General features: G+C 45.0%; 1 protein-coding gene across 4 annotated transcripts in view; it reads left to right on the top strand.

Moving 5' to 3' along the window:
• Window positions 1-19810, top strand: part of USP9X (ubiquitin specific peptidase 9 X-linked) — a 1493361-nt gene that overhangs the window by 1337360 nt on the left and 136191 nt on the right. For all 4 annotated transcript variants that reach the window (XM_069204214.1, XM_069204212.1, XM_069204215.1 and 1 more), the window contains exon 38: window positions 3002-3131. In XM_069204214.1, the coding sequence (XP_069060315.1) occupies window positions 3002-3131 (130 nt within the window). The remainder of the gene's footprint in view (window positions 1-3001; window positions 3132-19810) is intronic.

Raw genomic sequence — 19810 nt, 5'->3', positions numbered from 1 at the left:
TCCAATCTGTCCTGCATGATTCCTTACTTAAGATGTTCAATACCTGGGGAAATACTGCTTTGGTCACAAGGTGAGGATTCTGTGGTTAGAGGTCTCTGTCAGGAGAACAAGCTACTTAACTTTGGTAACACCTTTTCTGATAGCTATTCTATCTAACCACAGATTCCTCACTAACTCTTCTCCTCATTCTGTGGAATGGACCCCTAGAGTCATCTCATAGGATTTCGAACTTCATTATCTGTATAATGTCTTATTCTGAGTTTAATGGCTCTGTGTCTGAAAGCACAGACTGAGATCAGAATGAAATGAATATCAGCTTGTGGAGATGGTGCATATGTAAGGGCCCCAACGGCACATTCAGGGGAAAGATGAATCCTATGCTGCAATGCGCCGCCTACAGGCTCAAAGGGGAATTGCTAGCAAAGGTTTCGAGATACAGTCTGGCGTCTCTGGAAATTCACAAGGTGAGGAATCTGCGATCAGATAGCTTATATGAGAAAAGGTTGAACTGGAGGGAGTTAACTTGTTCTTTTTACGTAGGTATGGACAACATATGGTTTTTCATGTTTTAAAACTCAATAAAAATCTAGAAACAAAAAAAGTTATCCGGGTCAAAAGACAAATTATATTGCACATTCTGTTTCAGTTTTTTAAATAATTATGTTGAAAAGTATGTGACAAATACGTTTGATCCATGAATATGTAGTTAACGCCACTGAGACACAATCGTATACATTCACTGGCCCTCTCCATTGTTATATCAACAATTTATCCATGAAAGGTATACCAAAACATTATAATTCCAGTAGTGCCCATAGTTAGATGCACTTTGGAAGCACGCCGAAGTCAACGCTCTTCTCAAAAAACCCAAAGCAGACCCGGAAGACCTCACAAACTACCGACCCATTTCTCTTCTCCCCTTCCTCGCAAAGGTCACTGAGAAGATAGTTAACGCACAACGGTCTAGCTTCCTAGAAGAAAAGAACATACTCAACGCCTCCCAGTCTGGATTCCGCAAGAACCACAGCACTGACACCGCCCTCATCGCCTGCACAGACGACATCAGGACCAGAGTGGAGTGGACAAGGGCGAGACCGTCGCCCTCATCCTCATCCTCCTAGACCTCTCTGCAGCTTTTGACACTGTATGCCTCCAAACCCTCCGCACACGCCTTTTCGATGCCGGAATTCGCCACAAGGTCCAGGACTGGCCCACCTCCTTCCTCTCCGAAAGAACCCAAAGAGTTCGGCTCCCTCCTTTCTGGTCTACAGCCATCAAGATCACTGTGGGGTCCCCCAAGGATCCTCCACTAGCCCCACCCTCTTCAACATCTACATGGCTCCTCTCGCCAACATCCTCCGTCCCCACGGCATCACCATCATTTCATACGCTGACGACACCCAGCTCATCATCTCCCTCACCAAGAACCCAGCCACTGCCAAGATTAACCTGCACAACGGACTCCTCGACATCACCAAATGGATGACAACAAGCCACCTCAAATTGAACTCAAACAAAACAGAGATCATCCTCTTCGGCCCCAACTTAACCTGCACAACGGACTCCTCGACATCGTCAAATGGATGACAACAAGCCACCTCAAATTGAACTCAAACAAAACTGAGATCATCCTCTTCGGTCCCAACAAGACAGCACGGAACGACTCCTGGTGGCCCACCACCCTCGGACCACCCCCAACACCCACGCACGCAACCTTGGCATCATACTGGACTCGTCCCTCTCCATGACCCAGCAAATCAATGCCATATCTTCCACCTGCTTCAACACCCTTTGCATGCTATGCAAGACCTTCAAATGGATACCTTTAGAAACAAGAACAGTCACCCACGCCCTCATTAGCAGTAGACTGGACTACGGCAACGCCCTCTTCGCAAGGACCACAGCCAGGCTTCAAAGAAAACTCCAGCGAATCCAGAACGCAGCCGCACATCTCATCCTCAACCTCCCTCGCCACAAACACATATCCACCCTCCTCAGATCCCTACACTGGTTGCCCATCAACAAAAGGATCATTTTCAAAGTCCTCGTCCATGCTCACAAAGCCCTCCACGACACTGGACCAGCCTACCTCAACGAACGAGTAAACTTCCACATACTAACTCGCCAGCTCCGCTCCCCCGACCTAGCCTTCGCTACAGTCCCCTGCATCCAACGCACCACCTCCGGCGGCAGATCCTTCTCCCACCTTGCCTTCAAGATCTGAAACTCCCTCTCCACCAACCTACGCAAGACCCAGGGCCTCCTAACCTTCAGAAAGCACCTAAAAACACTGCTTTTCAAGCAGTAAGCACCACCCTCCCCCCCCCACCCTCCCCAAGCGTCTTGAGACCCTACCGGGTGAGTAGTGCACTTAAGAAATTATTTGATTTGATTTGAAGAAAACAGCTTTTTCCAAGCTAATTATCTCAAAATAAGTATATACTAATAAAAAAACATAGCTTGTTACATGTGTAACATGGTCATCTTGCCATCTTGGGGTTCTGGTAGTATCTGCAGGCCATTCGGCCTTCAGCGTTTTGTCCTGTGGTCTTAACAGAACCCTTCTATGCAATATTAGATACTATTACACTGTTCCACTAACATTGACAGACAGTACCAAGCAAACAGTGACTACCAAACAAATGATTGTAAAAATGTTTAATTCTTTTCAAAGTATTCTAAAATGAATCAATAATTAATGTGTTATAAAAAATAAATCACCAATAACATGGGAGATAGGGTTCTATTTTGCCGTCTTGGTGTTCAGGTGACATTTGATTTGTAAATGTCACCAGAACACGTCCACAGCAAAACAGGCCCATATTACAGTTACCCAATATGTATCTATTCTCTCTCTATTAAGTTGAGAGGAATACTTGATGTGGTTTCTCGGCTGAAAAAAACATTTCTTGTGTAGGGGTTTGAGTTTTTGCTATTATGCCACTTGAAAGCAAAAATCGGATATGTTTGGATGCTTTCTAATGTTTGCTCTTTTTTGTAGGCCTTTGATAACCTAAGCTTGAGTGATCACTTGCTTAGAGCCGTGCTGAATCTTCTACGAAGAGAGGTGTCTGAGCATGGACGTCATTTGCAGCAATATTTCAATCTGTTTGTGATGTATGCCAATTTAGGTATGAAATGTGGTACTGAACGTAAATGTATTTACTGCTTTTTATGGTGTATAAGTGTAACAGATGCTTTTTCTCTATTCTCTGTGGTAATTGGTTCAGCAAATCAGTTATCACTGAGACAATTTATTTGAAATGTTTTTTTCCCTCAAGGTTTTGTTGATATCCATAGATAGAATGGAATAATTAGATAGCTAGATTAGATGGTATAATTTACATTTCTCTATAACATGCTTCACTATTGATGACGTTGTTGATTGTTTTCTTGAATGTTTTTTCTTCAACAACGCCTGAAGTTGACACTTAGTCAGATGTTCATGCTTTCAATGAAGTGCTGCGTTTCTTTGGTGGAGGAACAACAATTATTTAGTGAGAACATAAGGTTTATTGTGATTGTTTCTAGTCATATGTAGCTTTTTATTTGGTAGTTGGGCTTTGCTTGTATTTTCCTGGATACAAATGTTAATTGGCCTTGTAATAATCATGGGGGCTGTAAGTTTCCTGTCCATCTAACAAATTGAGTAATCCTACCTTACTCTGCCACCCACCGTCATACGTGTGTGTGTGTGTGTGTGTGTGTGTATATGTTCGATGGCATGTGTAGCTGCAGATACACATGCTGTGCACTGTTCCTGCCATCTAGCGTTGGGCTCGGAGTGTTACAAGTTGTTTTTCTTCGAAGAAGTCTTTTCGAGTCACAGGACCGAGTGACTCCTCTCTTTCGGCTCCATTGCGCATGGGCATCGACTCCATCTTAGATTGTTTTCTTTCCACCATTGGGTTCGGACGCGTTCCTCTTTGTTCCGTGATTCAAATCGGGAAAGTATTAAAATCATCGAAAATCCGTCTGTATTGTTGCGTTCGGGGACGATCTTCTATCGATACATCGGCACCGACGAGACAACCGCTTCAGCGGCCCTTCTGGGCTTCCGTGCCCAGCCGAGGCCTGGTCGGCCCGACCACACCCGTCGTCGAAGCCTCATGGACCGGATCCCCTTCAGTTTCTGTCCGACGTGCCACGCCAAGTATCCTTATACAGACCAGCATCGGGTCTGTAATCTGTTTCTGTCACCGGAGCATAGAGAGGATACCTGCGAGGCCAGCAAGGCCTTTCGGTCGAAAAAGATCTTGAGAGATCGTAGGGCGAGGCGCTTACAGATGGCATCAAAATCATCGCAACACCTCGATATCGAAGAGGAGGAGATGGCTATCTCCATCCAGGGATCGGAATCGGACGACCACCAACAGCGGGCCAAAAAGTTGAGTACGCCTGCCTCGACCCAACCCCAAAGTCAGCCAAAAAAGCAAAAGTCCTCTGGGACGCCACTGCCTAAAGGCCATGCCTCGAACCACAAAAAAAAGCAGTGACCAAGCAACACCTTCGGCACCGAAGAAGGCCAAAATCGTGCCGAAGTCTTCCGATTCGAGTCGAGAAACCGGCGTCGACTGGTCGAAACCACTAAGCCTCGAAAGAGCCTTTTGGAGCCGAGGCTAACCATTACCATGGGTATTTCGGTGCCAAGAAAGCCGGCTTCGGAGCCGAAAAAGGCCTCTTATACAGAGGAACATGGGCTCTCCAAACAGCTGAAGGAGAGGCACAGGTTTGAAGAGGAGCTGGATGTTGAAGAGTTTGATCAAAGTCAACCAAGATTACAGATCCAGAAAGATACTGGAAGGATTCAAACTGTCCCTCCTCTCGAATTTAAGAGGAAATTGGCTTTTTAAACACAGGCAGACACTGAAACTCATCAGCCAAGAGCAAAAGTGGCTAGAGAGAAGTCACCAACTCGACATTTCTCGTCAGAAATATCGCCACCACATTCGCCACAAACAACAGGGTCGCTATTTGGCATGCCAACTGCACAGTCACCCACACACACTGTGCAAACACAGGACGATGTAGCTCCCTGGGACCTCTACGACCCCCTGGTTTCAGACAATAGCCCTGAGTGCTACCCCTCAAAGCCATCTCCTCCAGAGGATAGCACCTCCTATACACAAGTCCTGGCCAGGGCTGCGACATTCCATAATGTCACTATGCACTCTGAACCATTGGAGGATGACTTTCTTTTCAATACCCTGGCATCCACGCATGCGTCATGCCAAAGCCTGCCTATGCTACCAGGCATGCTTAAGCATGCACAACAAGTCTTTCAAGAACCGGTCAAAGGAAGAGCCATCACACCGTGGGTGGAAAAAAGTACAAACCACCCCGTCGGACCCTGTGTTCATTACACAGCTGCTCCCTCCGGACTCTGTAGTGGGTGGGGCCGCAAGGAAACTTGCAAACTCGCAATCATCTGGGGATGCACCACCTCCTGAAAAAGAAAGCAACAAGTTTGACGCAGCGGGGAAGAGAGTGGCGTCGCAAGCTGCCAACCAATGGCGTATCGCAAATTCACAGGCCCTCCTCGCCCGTTACGGCCGAGCCCACTGGGACGAAATTAATGATATCATTCAGCATCTACTGAAAGAATATCAGAAACGGGCTCAACAGGTGGTTGAGGAAGTACGAGCCATCTCCAACAAGCAGATCCGTTCGGCACTGGACTCCGCTGACACCGCCGCAAGAACTGTAAACACGGCAGTCACAATCAGGAGACATGCTTGGCTACGAAGTTCAGTATTCAAACCTGAAATACAGCAGGCAGTATTAAACATGCTGTTTAACCAGCAGCAACTATTTGGGCCGGAGGTGGACACCGCCATCGAAAAGATGAAGAAGGACACTGACACGGCCAAAGCCCTGGGTGCGCTCTGCTCTTCCCAGTATAGGGTGACATTTAGAAAGCCACATTTTAGGGGAGGTTTTAGACAGCAACCCTCAGAGGCATCCACCTCTCAAGCAAAACCCACCTACCAGTCCCAATACCAGAGAGGGGGGTTTTGTGGTTCATTCAGGGGGCAATTCCCAAGATCAAGGGGAAAGTTTCAGCCTGCCAAGCAGACCCCCGGTAACAAACAGTGACTTCAGTGTCACACTTCCCCAACACACATCACCGGTACGGGGAAGATTAACACACTACCACAAGCATTGGTCAGACATAACCACGGACACATGGGTTCTATCAATTATCCAACATGGTTACGGCATAGAGTTCACACATTTCCCTCCAGATATTCCCCCAAGAGCGCACCAACTGTCGGCACAACATCCAGACCTGCTACAAATAGAGGTACAAGCACTATTAACAAAACAAGCCATAGAACTACTACCTCACCACCAAAAAGGAACAGTGGTTTACTCCCTATATTTCCTTATTCCCAAAAAAGACAAAACACTAAGACCAATTTTAGATCTCGGGACATTAAACCTCTTCATCAAATCAGAACATTTCCACATGGTCACACTACAAGATGTAGTTCCCTTACTAAAACAAGGAGAATACATGGCAACACTGGATCTAAAAGATGCGTATTTCCATATACCCATCCATGCATCTCACAGGAAATAACTCAGATTTGTCATACAGTGCAAACATTACCAATTCAAGGTACTGCCCTTCGGGATAACAACAGCGCCCAGAGTATTTACAAAATGCCTTGCTGTAGTAGCAGCTCATATAAGGAGACATCACATGCACGTATTCCCATATCTCGACGATTGGCTAATAAAAGCCAACACTCAACACCGGTGTCAAAATCAAACGCAGTATGTAATAGATACCCTACACAAGCTAGGTTTTTCTATAAATTACCAAAAATCCCACTTGCAACCATCCCAACTACAATAATACTTGGTAGCAACACTCAACACACAAAGAGCAATTGCCACTCCAAGCCCACAGAGAGTTCAGTCGTTTCAAACTATGGTGTCAAACATACAACCAAATCACCAATACACAGTCAGATTTGTCATGAAACTACTAGGCATGATGTCCTCATTCATCGCTATTGTCCCAAAAGCACGGCTACACGTGCAGCCCTTACAATAGTGCCTAGCAAAACAATGGATGCAAGCACAGGGTCAACTTCAGGATCTAGTGTTGATAGACCGCCAAACACACTTTTCGCTTCCATGGTGGAACCCTGTAAATTTAAACAAAGGGCGGCCATTTCAAGACCCTGTGCCTCACACCATTATCACAACAGATGCTTCCATGATTGGGTGGGGAGCACACCTCAACAATCACAATATACAAGGACAATGGGACAATCAACAAAAACAACTACACATAAATCACTTAGAACTACTAGCGGTCTCCCTTGCACTAAAAGCTTTTCAACCACTTCTAGTACACAAACACATTCTTGTCAAAACAGACAATATGACAACAATGTACTATCTAAACAAACGGGGGGACACACTCGTCACAACTATGCCTCCTAGCACAAAAAATTTGGCAATTCACAACAACATTCGCCTGATAACACAATATATACCAGGCATTCACAATCAGTTAGCCGACAATCTCAGTCGAGATCACCAGCAAACTCACGAGTGGGAAATACATCCCCAGATTCTCCAGGATTACTTCCATCGCTGGGGGACACCAGACATAGATCTGTTTGCAACAAAACAAAATGCCAAAACTTCACATCCAGGTACCCACACCCTCAGTCCAAGGGCAGTGCTCTATGGATCAATTGGTCAGGGATATTTGCTGACACTTCCCCCCGCTCCCACTCATTCCTTTCCCAGTCAACAAACTGAGTCAAAACAAACTCAAACTAATACTCACAGCACCAACGTAGGCTCGCCAACCGTGGTACACCACACTGTTGGACTTCTCAGTAGTACCTCACATCAAACTCCCAAACAGACCAGATCTGTTAACACAACACAAACAACAGATCAGACACCCCAATCCAGCATCGCTCAACCTAGCAATCTGGCTTCTGAAGTCTTAGAATTTGGCTATCTAAGCCTTTCAAATGAGTGTATGGAAGTCATTAAGCAGGCAAAAAATCGACAACAAGGCATTATTATGCTAATAAATGGAAAAGGTTTGTTTTCTACTGCCAAGCAAACCAAATCACACCGTTCGATGCCTCCATACAAAACATTGTGAGTTACTTACTACACCTAGAAAAAGCAAATCTCGCTTTTTCTTCCATCGAAATTCATCTCACTGCAATCTCTGCTTACCTGCAGATTAAACATACAATGTCACTTTTTAGAATCCCAGTTATTAAAGCCTTTATGGAAGGACTAAAAACGATCATACCTCCAGGAACCCCACCAGTACCCTCGTGGAATCTTAATATTGTACTTAAACGACTCATGGGCCCACCTTTTGAACCCATGCATTCTTGCCAAATCCAATTCTTGACTTGGAAGGTAGGATTTCTAATAGCCATCACTTCACTACGAAGAGTTAGCAAAATACAGGCGTTCACTATCGAAGAACCTTTTATACAAGCACACAAACATAAAGTGGTTCTCCACACAAATCCGAAATTTCTGCCAAAAGTCATTTCACCGTTTCATCTAAACCAAACTGTAGAGCTCCCAGTCTTCTTCCCACAGCCAGACTCAGTAGCAGAAAGAGCACTGCATACATTAGACATAAAGAGAGCACTAATGTATTACACAGACAGAACAAAATCATTTCGAAAAACTAAGCAGTTGCTCGTTGCTTTCCAAAAACCCCATGCTGGTAACTATACTTCCAAACAGGGCATACTCGGATGGATAGTCAAATGCATACAGACCTGTTACCTTAAAGCTAAAAGAGACGTACCCATTACACCAAAGGCTTACTCCACTAGAAAGAAAGGAGCAACAATGGCCTTTCTAGGTAATATACCAATGACAGAGATTTGTAAGGCAGGCACTTGGTCTACACCTCATACGTTTACCAAACATTACTGTGTAGATGTGTTAGCAACACAACAAGCCACAGTAGGACAGGCTGTACTAAGAACATTATTTCAATCGACTTCAACTCCTACAGGCTGACCACCGCTTTGGGGAGGATTACTGCTTTGTAATCTATGCACAGCATGTGTATCTGCAGCTACACATGCCATCAAACGGAAAATGTCACTTACCCAGTGAACATCTGTTCGTGGCATGTTTTACTGCAGATTCACATGCGCCCTCCAACCTCCCCGGGAGCCTGTAGCCGTTTAAGTTTCATTAAAATTGTATATATGTAAAAAACATTCCTTTAACACAAGCTATGTACATACATATCTATTCTATTGCATGGACATCTTTAGTATCCTCATTCTACCACTCCTACATCACCCTATGCGGGGAAAACAATCTAAGATAGTCGATGCCTATGCGCAGTGGAGCCGAAAGGGATGAGTCACTCGGTCCCGTGACTCAAAAAGACTTCTTCGAAGAAAAACAACTTGTAACACTCCGAGCCCAACACTAGATGGCAGGAACAGTGCACAGCATGTGTATCTGCAACGCAACATGCCACAAACAGATGTACACTGGGTAAGTGAAATTTTCTATATATATATATATATATATATATATATATATATATATATATATATATATATATATATATATATATTCATTTAAAAGACCAAAGGTTTACAGAGAAGTTATAATTACATTCTGAATTTACTCACACAAAGCCACAGAAATTCAGCAGGTGCAGTTAATTATTTCAAGTAACTATTACTTGCGGCCTAAGGTAACTATAACTTGCGGCCCTGCCATGCACAGTTTTTTTCTTCAATAATTTGACTGCTAATGTTTCATTTATAATTTTAATTTAATGACGTTTTGGAAGTTGCCATGAGTGCTGTAATATCTGTGGTAATTAGCAGCATGGCAAGGGTGTGAATTATAGTTACATTAGACTGCGAGTTATAGTTAACTTAGACTATGAGTTATAGTTACTTGAAATAGCTCTAACTGTAACTGCTGAATTTCTGTGTGGTTTTGTGCAGGTAAATTCAGAAACTAAGTATAACATCCCTGTGACCTTTTTGTTTTTTAAGTGAATTTTAGTTTTTTTAATTCTGTTTCCTAACTATAAGGTCCCTGTAACCTTTGTATATTTTTAATATATGCTAATCCAACCAAAGGCCTTGCGCAGCTGGAGTTAGCTGCAGGCCCCTATAACCATCCAGTGCCCTGCGCGTCGGGGATTGGCTACTGGGGGGGTGGGGGGGGGGGGACAGGCCTGAAGGCCCTGCGGTCCTAGCCAGCACCCCACGTTCTGCATGAGGTGGCATTGCTCCAGTAAGCAGGGAGCTGCTTGAAGTAGCCACTCCCTGCTTACTGAAGCAATGTTTTTATCGTTTTCACTGCTCGCATCTTTGCACGCAGGGAAACAGATGAAAAATCCACTTTCTGCAACTCAGAGCTGTTTGACAGCTCCCTCTTGCATAAGGCAGGGGCATGTTTGCTTTTGATTGGTGGGTAGATCCTTGGTTAGATCTGGTTGCCTCTGCAGAGAACATGCAGTGTCAGCAGTTTTGTGTCTCGGCTGGAGCTTAGGCCTCCTGCATGCCTTTCCACCCATACCACCTCTGCCCAAAGTTCTCAAGAAGATCAAGAACGAGCGGGCCTAAGTAATCCTTGTGGCCCCAAATTGGACACAGAGTCTGGTATCCCACGGTATTGAGCATGGCCATCGATTCTCCCATCAGACTGCCCCTTCGGGAGGATCTTCTGTTGCAGCAGCAGCTAAGGAAGGTGCTCCACCTGAACCTTTCCAGTCTCCGCCTTCTTGCGTGGAGATTGAATGGCGGCAGTTGACAGCTTTTGAACTTCACCCGAAGTCTTTGACGTAATCTTGGTAGCCAGGCATTCCTCCACCAAAATGGTATACACCTGTCAATGGGACAAATTTGTGGCATGGTGCAAAGACAAGTCTGGTGACCTCCCTCTCTGCCCGGCTTTGAGGTCCTTTTGCTTATACTACTTTTGACCCAGCAGGGCTCTGCTTTGGGCCCCCTCAATGGTTATTTGTCTGCTATCTCTTCTTTTCTGAGATTACCTGACCATTATTCTTAGTAGATTCCTTAAAGGACTTACACATATGTTTCCTCCATCCCCATTCATAATGCCCCAATGGGATTTGAATCTGGTTCTTACTTTCTTTATTTGCGCTCCATTTGAGTCACTTCATAACTGTTTTCTCAGGCTTCTGATTTTAAAAACAGCCTTCATTGTGGCCATCACATCTGCCCGTAGGGTGAGTGAGCTGCAGGCATTGTCATCTAAGCTGCCCTCCCTTTCCATCTAACCTGAGAGAGTGGTGCTTTGCACCAGGGCTTCCTTTTTACCAAAAGTGGTCACGCTCTTTCATGTAGGCCATTCAATCACCTTGCCTACTTGTTATTTACACCCTCATCCTTTTGATGAAAAGGAGAGACTCCACTGCCTGGACCCAAAAAGAGCATTTGTATTCTACCTTGATCTTACCCAAGAGTTCTGGGTGGATGATCAACTCTTTGTTTGGTAAGTGGATGTGAAGAAAGGTCAGGCAGTGCAGAAGCAAACCATCTCTAAATGGGTTGCTCTCTGCATTAAAATGTGCTGCTTATTGGCTAAAAAGCAACCCCCAGAGAGTTTGCCTGCTCATTCTACCAGAGCAACAGCAGAGTTCAAGCCTTGGTCATCTGCACATGACCAAGGCTGGAACTCTGCTGGAAGTCAGGTTTGTAGGTGTAGAGAGCTGGGTTCTAATTGCAGTATTCCCCCCACCCATATACTGTATAGTAATCCTTAGTGGTTATGGACTCTGACAAATATGCTTCTGAGATTTTAAGACGACTAATCCAGAACATCATGAGAAACTTCAGTCCCACCCTTTCCTGGAAATTAAGTTCCAGAATTAGGGATGTCACGACTAGGGTCTTATATCAGGACATCATTTCCCCTAGGGAGTTTTTCTGAACAACACTTATCCACGTACACCTGTAATTTATGTACTTAATAAAATACATAAAAAAACATACACATCCCTCCTGAAAGACCTATTGTTTCAGGGTGTGGATCAATTTTGGAACCCCTTGCTTAAATATATCTATGCTATAATTAAAGAGTTTGTTCCTGTTACCTGTACTTATATCAGGGACACTATGGATTTGATTTCCCAGATGGAAGATATGTCTTTAGATTCAGAACCCGACCTTTTTGTTGGCTTGGACATTTAGGCGGTCATTATGAACTTGGCAGTGTGGGCCGGCGGAGGCGGGAAAACCCACCAGCCGGAATGGCAGCCCACACCACCACATAATGAACCCTTGGGCGACCCTCACTCACCGCCAGGCTGCCTCCATCAGGCAGGCTGGCGGCGGTCGGCATCATCATCCGACAGGGCAGCAGTGCTGCCCCTCAGATAATGATCCCTCAACCCCCAGCCTTTCCCTGGCGGGTCTCCCTGCCTGGGAAAGGCTGGCAGAAGGGGTGCACCGGGACACTCCTGGGGGCCCCTGCACTGCCCATGCACTTGGCATGGGCAGTGCATGGGCCCCTGTGCAGCGCCCCATCGCGCAGGTCACTGCCATATTTATGGGCAGTGATCTGTGCGACGGGTGCAGATGCACCCGCCGCACACAGGCATTGGCGGCGACTCCATGTGGTGCCGCTGTTAGTGTCCCACCCAGGCATTCTTCTGGGCCGGCCGGCAGGCGAAAACAATGTTTCCGCCTGCCAGCCCAGAGGAATGTTCATAATACGGCCGGCGGGGTTCCAGGGGCTCTGGCGGTCACGGAGAAGACCGCCAGCATGAACACGGCGGTTTTCACTGCTGTGTTCATAATGAGGGCCTTAATCTTTATACACTAACATACCCCACCATGAGGTTATGGAAGTGATTAAAGGTTTTTTGGATTATTGTCCCCAACCATTCAGGATACCTACAGAGTTTGTGCTTGAATTGCATGAAATTACACTGTCTATGAATTATTTTTTATATTGTGACACCTTTTACCTTCAAAATAAAAGGATCTCTATGGGGCTTGTTTTGCCCCAAATGTTGCTACTCTTTATATGTTTGAGTTGGAACAGACCAGGATCCTTTCTCCTCTCAACCCTTTCCAGAACTGGATAGACCTCTGGAAAAGATACATCGATGATGTATTATTGATATGGCGGGGGGATAGGGAATTGTTATATTTACAGGTCGAATGACTACATTCTCTACAGCGGCATCTTAAATTTTCCTTTGAAGCACGCACTGATGCCCTACCATTCTTGGACCTTTCCATCAGAATCTCTAATTGTAAAATCAGTACTACTCTGTTTCGAAAGTCAACAGAAAGAAATACTCTTCTCTTGTATGCCAGTAATCACCCTAGGGGTCTGAGTGGTGGTCTTCCATATGGTCAGTTCCTCCGGATCCGGAGGAATTCCAAATGGAGGAATAAAAATTTCCAGGAGGCTTCAACTCCAGCTGAGAGACTTATAAGCCTGGGATGCCCCAGAAGACTGGTCAGACGATTGATGAAACAGGCTTGGTTTTGCCCAAGGTAGATTCTACTTATCCCCAGGTCATGTCCTTTGAATACACATATTCCATTTGTGTCCACTTTTGGTCCCTCTAGTAATTATGTTTGTAAGATCATGAAGAGAAATTGGGATATTCTGTGGGGCTATGCATTTTTTTTTTTGCTCATCCCCCACTATTCTCCTTTAAAGGGGGTAATAATTTAGGCGACCATCTTGTACACGCAGTGAACTAAGCCCCCCAAGGATACTGCTCACTCTTCAATGACCACCTCGTGGGGCTTAACACCAATCCTTGGTCATTTTCAATTGCCAGAATTGTAGTGTATGTTCTCAGACTGCAGATGTTAGAGTTCAAGATCGGGACCATTGTATACTCGCTCAAACATCACAGTAAGTGTTGTTCCAGTAATGTTTTATATTCCATTTGGTGTCCATTTAATTTGTGGTATATTGGACACCACGCAAATGGTTAAAAATAGGATCACCCAGCGTAAGAGCAGGATACGCTGCGGAGTTGAGACAGCACCATTGGTTTCCCACTTTCTGGGATTCAGGCATTCTGAAACAGACTTTTTCTGGCATGTGATTGACCGACCAACCTTCCCTCTTCGGGGAGGGGACTTGAACCAGCTCCTACAGTGATGCGAACAGAGATGAATTTCAAGATGCAGTACTGTTAACCATGGGTTAAACACGTTGGATGAGTGGAATAGCGCAGCATTCTAATTCATGACTCTTGTGATCTTGGTTTTCTTTTGACTTCTGATCCACCTGTCTCGCCCCTTTCGGATTAATGCATTGTTCATGTATCAGATACATGAACTCTATATTATATGGCTGGGATATTTGACGGACCTCTTTTCCTAAAGTGTATGGGTCTATTCCATGTATTCTGTATTATATGGCTATGTTTTGCCCTCTTATGAGAAATGAATATTCTTTTCAGTCATAATTGTCTGATGCCAGTGGATTATAGGTCATCATTTATATATTGGGTATATGCACTCCATATTACATGGCTGTGATATTTCCCTCTTCCCCCCCGTCACTCTTCCCCGCCCCACCTGACTTCCTTTCTTATATGGATTAATTTCACAGGTTGTCTGGGAAAACCTTCATAACGTTGACTATATGTGTAAATGGTTTTATTTCCCCATGTGAGGTCAATATAACCAAAGCTAATTTATTTAACTCAATATGTTTTAAACTGTCTTGTGCGCATTCGCTCTCCTTTTTTTATGTGGGTGGTCCTTTAATTTGGCATATTAATCACTTGCAAGGATGTTTTTATAGTGGCTCATTCCATCATTTCCTTTGTGTTTTATTCACCTTACTTGGATGTTTTCCCTTTAACGAAGCTGGTCATAGGCATGTAGATTTGGAGAAGCCTCGACTGGGTTAATATGTGTCAGTCCCCCAGGGGCACTATGTGTATCTGCTTCTGTGTTACCAAGTGGTATACATTGCTTCACTCCCTTTCGCTCGGGTTTCGAGAATGACTTAATCCCCTTGGCGTTTTGACTGTAGGTAAGTTTATCACACGCTTGATTTGTGTTGCTCGATATTTTGGTATGGTACTGGTCACCTTGGTGGACGGATATCATTAATGCTTTCTTTGGGTCGTTATCGACCGCTGTCCCTGATCTACAACTATGTGTTGAATTTTAAGGGATAATTTGCCTTTTTGTAAAATTCATCTTTTGGGCCACAGCCTTCAACGACCTGTTACCCAGATTAATTTTGGTTTGAGACTAAATGCACATTGGTGGGCATGACATTCATAGCGTTTTTTGGTAGTCACAAGGTGGTCACAAATTGCATCACTAATTCGGTCATTGGAATAACACAGTTATGCTTTAGGCTTTTTGTTATAGCCTGATTCGACCTGAAGGTAGATCAGTTACCCCATTGCACTTTGCACGCTGACGTGGTTTTCAGTGGGTCACCTGGACCGTATACAAATGTTTGACTGGTGGATTGGGCTGGCATGTCTTTCCAAGCCATGAAAATACGACTATATAAATATGTATTCTTTATATAGTTTAGATATTATATTTTTGGGGTTTCTTTGTATTTCTTTGTCAGTTTTGCCTGATTAATTTGGCTTGTTGGTATTCTCTAATTGGATCTGTGAGTTTCGATTTGATCTGTCTCCTGGGTTTGAGATGTATTTATGTATCTGGAACAGTAATTGATCAGACTGGTGTTTGCCAGTTTCTTCATTTTGTGGGCTAGTTATGAGGCCCCTACTTAGGTCAATATTCGATATTTGGTGTGGTGCCTCTAGTTTTATCTTCTTTTGTGCTTCCTTTAGCCTTTAGGACCCTCTCACTGGATGTTCTTTTCTTACTAAGCAAGATTTGCCAAGTCCAAGCAGTTGATGTTTTTCTCAGACACATTAGCTCTGTTATTGGGGAGCAACCACATTGAGTGAGACCCTTATTTCCTATCCTTTTCTTTGTAATTCTGTCTCATGTGTTTCATTTTTCTTTTTTACAGTGCCACATATTCTTTACCTCTGATCCTGATGATGTCCCCTCATTAGATTGGGGTCGAAATGTTGACTGGCTATCCTTGTCAGACTAAATGTTCTAGTAATTTATCAAGGATATTGATTTTACCTTGGACAGAAATTATTGGTCATGACAATGGCCTACTTGCTGTGATTACTATAATTCTTGTATATATTGTATATATATTTACACTGCGCCATTCACAAGCACTTAATTCACTATTTTCACTATTGTGATTTTTTTTTTTTTTTTTTAATGTGGTTATTGTTATTTAATGTGTTTTTCTAAATACAGTTATGCATTTGGGTACTCCCTTACAGAAGTGATTCATCATATGTTTGATTTTTTATTATATTGTTGAATGGTGCCTTGTTGAGATGATGTTGGCAGATACATAATACACTGAGGGAGTCAGCACCAACTTTATACAGAATGCCATGGCAGGCTCCGTGAAAAGGTGCTTTCATAATTGAAAACACGACATGGCACACAGCCTGTGTGCCTTGTTCCCCTAAACACTGCATCCAATATACGTAAGCCACCCCTCTAGCAGGCCTTACAGCCCAAAGGCAGGGTGCAATATATTACCCGTGAGGGCATATATGCAGGAGCAGATATTCCCCTGCTATGTCTTTGTCGATTCTTAGACATATTAAGTGTCCAGGGAAGCCATTTCAATTGCATGGGCTGGACACTGGTCTTTACGAGTTCCCCAGCTACTTGATGGCTTCTCTGAATCCTGAGATGTTTGGTGTCAAACATCTCAGAATAATAAACTCTTACTGACCCCGTTGATGGAAGTTATTTAAAAAATGAACTCAGGGGGCATATTAGAGGTGTCCCCTGAAAACCTACCTACTAGTCGTGTGCTGACTCACTGGTCCCGACCAGTTCAGCAACCACAGACACATTTCTGGCCCACACGGTGAGAGCCAGCGCTCTCGAGGGCCTGCAACAAAAGCCTGCACTGGCAGAGGCATGACCTTCTCTCCCAGGCAGGATGGACATTCCAGGGCAGGGAGCTTCAAAGCCCTTGCTGCCATTGTAATGTGACACAGGTCTCTCCAGATGGAATAGTTGACTAAGCCCCTTGTCCTGACCCCACTTTTGGCAGCTTGCCATGTGTTTATTCGCCTCCCCAATCTCCTCAACAGACAGGGGAGCCTCGAGAGCCTCCTGTTGGGTGACCTGCAGGCAAGGTAGGGGGATGGAGCCTAGGAATGTCAATCTGTCTCCCGGGCTAAATGTGGGGCTGCGTAGTGGGTGTGGAAGGTTCATTGATTGCCTCCTGTGTGTTCGAGTCATCCTGTTATGTCTTAGATGGCTGTGATTAGGACTGCAAGTGTCTCGGAGCGGAGCAGCCAGGCCAATAATTTACTGGCTTTATCACCCTCTGCATGCTCCCGAGCCATGTATTTTCTGTAATCTATACTGCTTAGCTTCTGAGTTAGGTTTTTGTGTTCAAGTTGCACGCTTGTAAATAGTGCTGCTACTGACTGGTCCACTGGACGTTGCTGTTCAAGTGCGCATGCAATTTCCAATGCAGAACTAATTTGGTGCCGTATGCTGTTTTTATAGTGTGCCCCAACAAGACCACCATTAAAGTCTCACTCTGTAACTGGGTTAGAAGCTGTGCCTTCATTGTCTGTGAAGTAAGCAGTAGTATGTGTCAACAGTGAATTTCTGAAGGATTCATTATTAAGGGCCTCCGTGGGGAGATGCTAAGTGGAGATGCAGGGGCGCCCACGCCCCCATTGCAATTGGAGCAGCAGTGGACAGTGTTCTGAAGCAGTGCGACCTAAATATTCGGCACCGGATACTGACTCAGGCGCCTCTGAACTGGGCTGGAGTAATGGAGCATAGGCAGCATGCTTGGTCGGCATTCGAGTGTGTAAGGATATGAGAGCTATGGGGAATCTGTCCAGTGTCCCCTCTAGTATGACATATCTACCTTCCGTTTCTAATTTGGTGTGTGTCACCGCTATCTGGGTACCCTGGGCAATCTAAATTAGACTACCCCTTGCATATCTGGAGTGAGTTATGCCCACCGGTGTGCCCCTCTAACGTCTGCGCAACCTTTCTATATCTGGTGTGATTTGGTGCGTTTCCTGTAAGAGTGCAAATTGTATGCAGCGCCTGCGCAAGTATTGATACACCCTGTAACATTTGGCATAGCTGGCCATCCTACATATGTTCCATGTTTGCAATGTGTATTGCATCCCTGGGCTGGCTCCCGACTTAGATATTTGCTGTGATATTGGTTAGTGTCTGATATCGTGAAACCCCTTCTTCCCACCCCGTTTCATCGCCACCGGCCTTTATTGTTTTGTGCACCACAGAGCGAAGATAATGCACCATAAGAACCTTCTTGTGAACTAGAAAATAAAAAAAATGAATATTGATGTACAAACTCCCAAGCCAGCTCACCAATGGGTGGCTAGCCAAACACACTGGAATGCTACAGCAATAAAGTACAAAACCTTCAACGGTGTTGGCACCGTTGGGATACAGGGGTGGGGTGGAGTGAGGTGTATATAAACACAAATGTCTTCTCTAGGCCGTGTGGCCCCCAGCCATGTTCATCCTTCTGGGACCAGCGACCCCCACTTGTGTTACATGATTGCTGCCCAGCCCTGGATGTATTGAGGTGCTGTACTGGTATCATAGCACCTCCTCTGATGTCTGGGGGTGGCAACTGGTCCTTCCCCCAGAAGGACATCTACCAGGACATGTGGGGTGTCTGGCATATCATCCTCAAGTCCGGACGGTATCCTGCCCATAGGGGAGGAGGGGGTGACACTCTGTGACCCAGTTTGGCCACTACTTGCACTCCTTCCAGGAATGCTTGTTCTCTTGAAGGGCCCAGTTGTGCATGTGCTTTCCGGGGCCTGTGGCAATTCTGATCTTTCCAACCACCTGAGGTTTTCGTCGTCTTGTTTGCTTAAGTGGTAATGCCCTTTGTTTCAATCCACTCCCAGGCCGGCTCTGGTGTGGTATGAAACGTAGTTTTTCCTTATGCATGATTCTGATAGTGGCCGGGAATTGTAAAGCGTATTTATTGTTATCTTCACGCAGGAATCTCTTTACTGGGAGAAAGGTAAATTGCTTATGCTGCACTTCCATGGTGTAGTCAGTGATGTTGACCTGGGTATCATCTACCATCCAGGGGGCCCTCGTCCGCGTTACTTGCAAGATGTGTTCTCTGTCCCTGTAACTCAAGAGCTGAGCAACCACTGGGATGGGAGGGGTGCCAGGCAGAGGGGTCTCTTGGGGACCCTGTGGGCTCGCTCCACTGCGAAAATGACAAATATTTACCTTGCAGAATCTCTGTTGAGAACCATTCATCAAAGTATAGTTCCATGCTCGGGCCTTCCACCTTTTCTGGGAGACACCCTATTCAAACTTTATGTCAGGAACATCCATCCTGATCATCTGCACGCTGTTTGAGATAGCCCACTTAATTTTCCAGTACTTCGATGCAGGCAGCTGTTGCTGATACTGGTGGCGCCAAGGTGGCTAGTCTTTTCTCTGTGTCTGTGACACAGACTTTGTTTCTTGTGATCCTCATGAAGGAGACCCACATCAGTTCTCAAGCCATCTATTTTGAGACCCACTGTGGTCTTTGCGTCCATTACCGCTGCCAGGATCTCCTCAAACTTTCAGGATTGCGCAGCTAGTGTAGTTTCCAATTGTAGGAAGCACATAGTCTAGGGGTTCCCCAGAGGCTTAACAGCGGCTAAAGTAGATATTACTAATGCTCTCTTTTGTGGTAGTGTGGTCGAGCAGTTAGGCTTATC

Source organism: Pleurodeles waltl, chromosome 8 (assembly GCF_031143425.1).
Source record: "Pleurodeles waltl isolate 20211129_DDA chromosome 8, aPleWal1.hap1.20221129, whole genome shotgun sequence".
In the NCBI taxonomy this organism is placed as follows: Eukaryota; Metazoa; Chordata; class Amphibia; order Caudata; family Salamandridae; genus Pleurodeles; species Pleurodeles waltl.
This window is presented reverse-complemented; position numbering and strand designations above follow the sequence as displayed.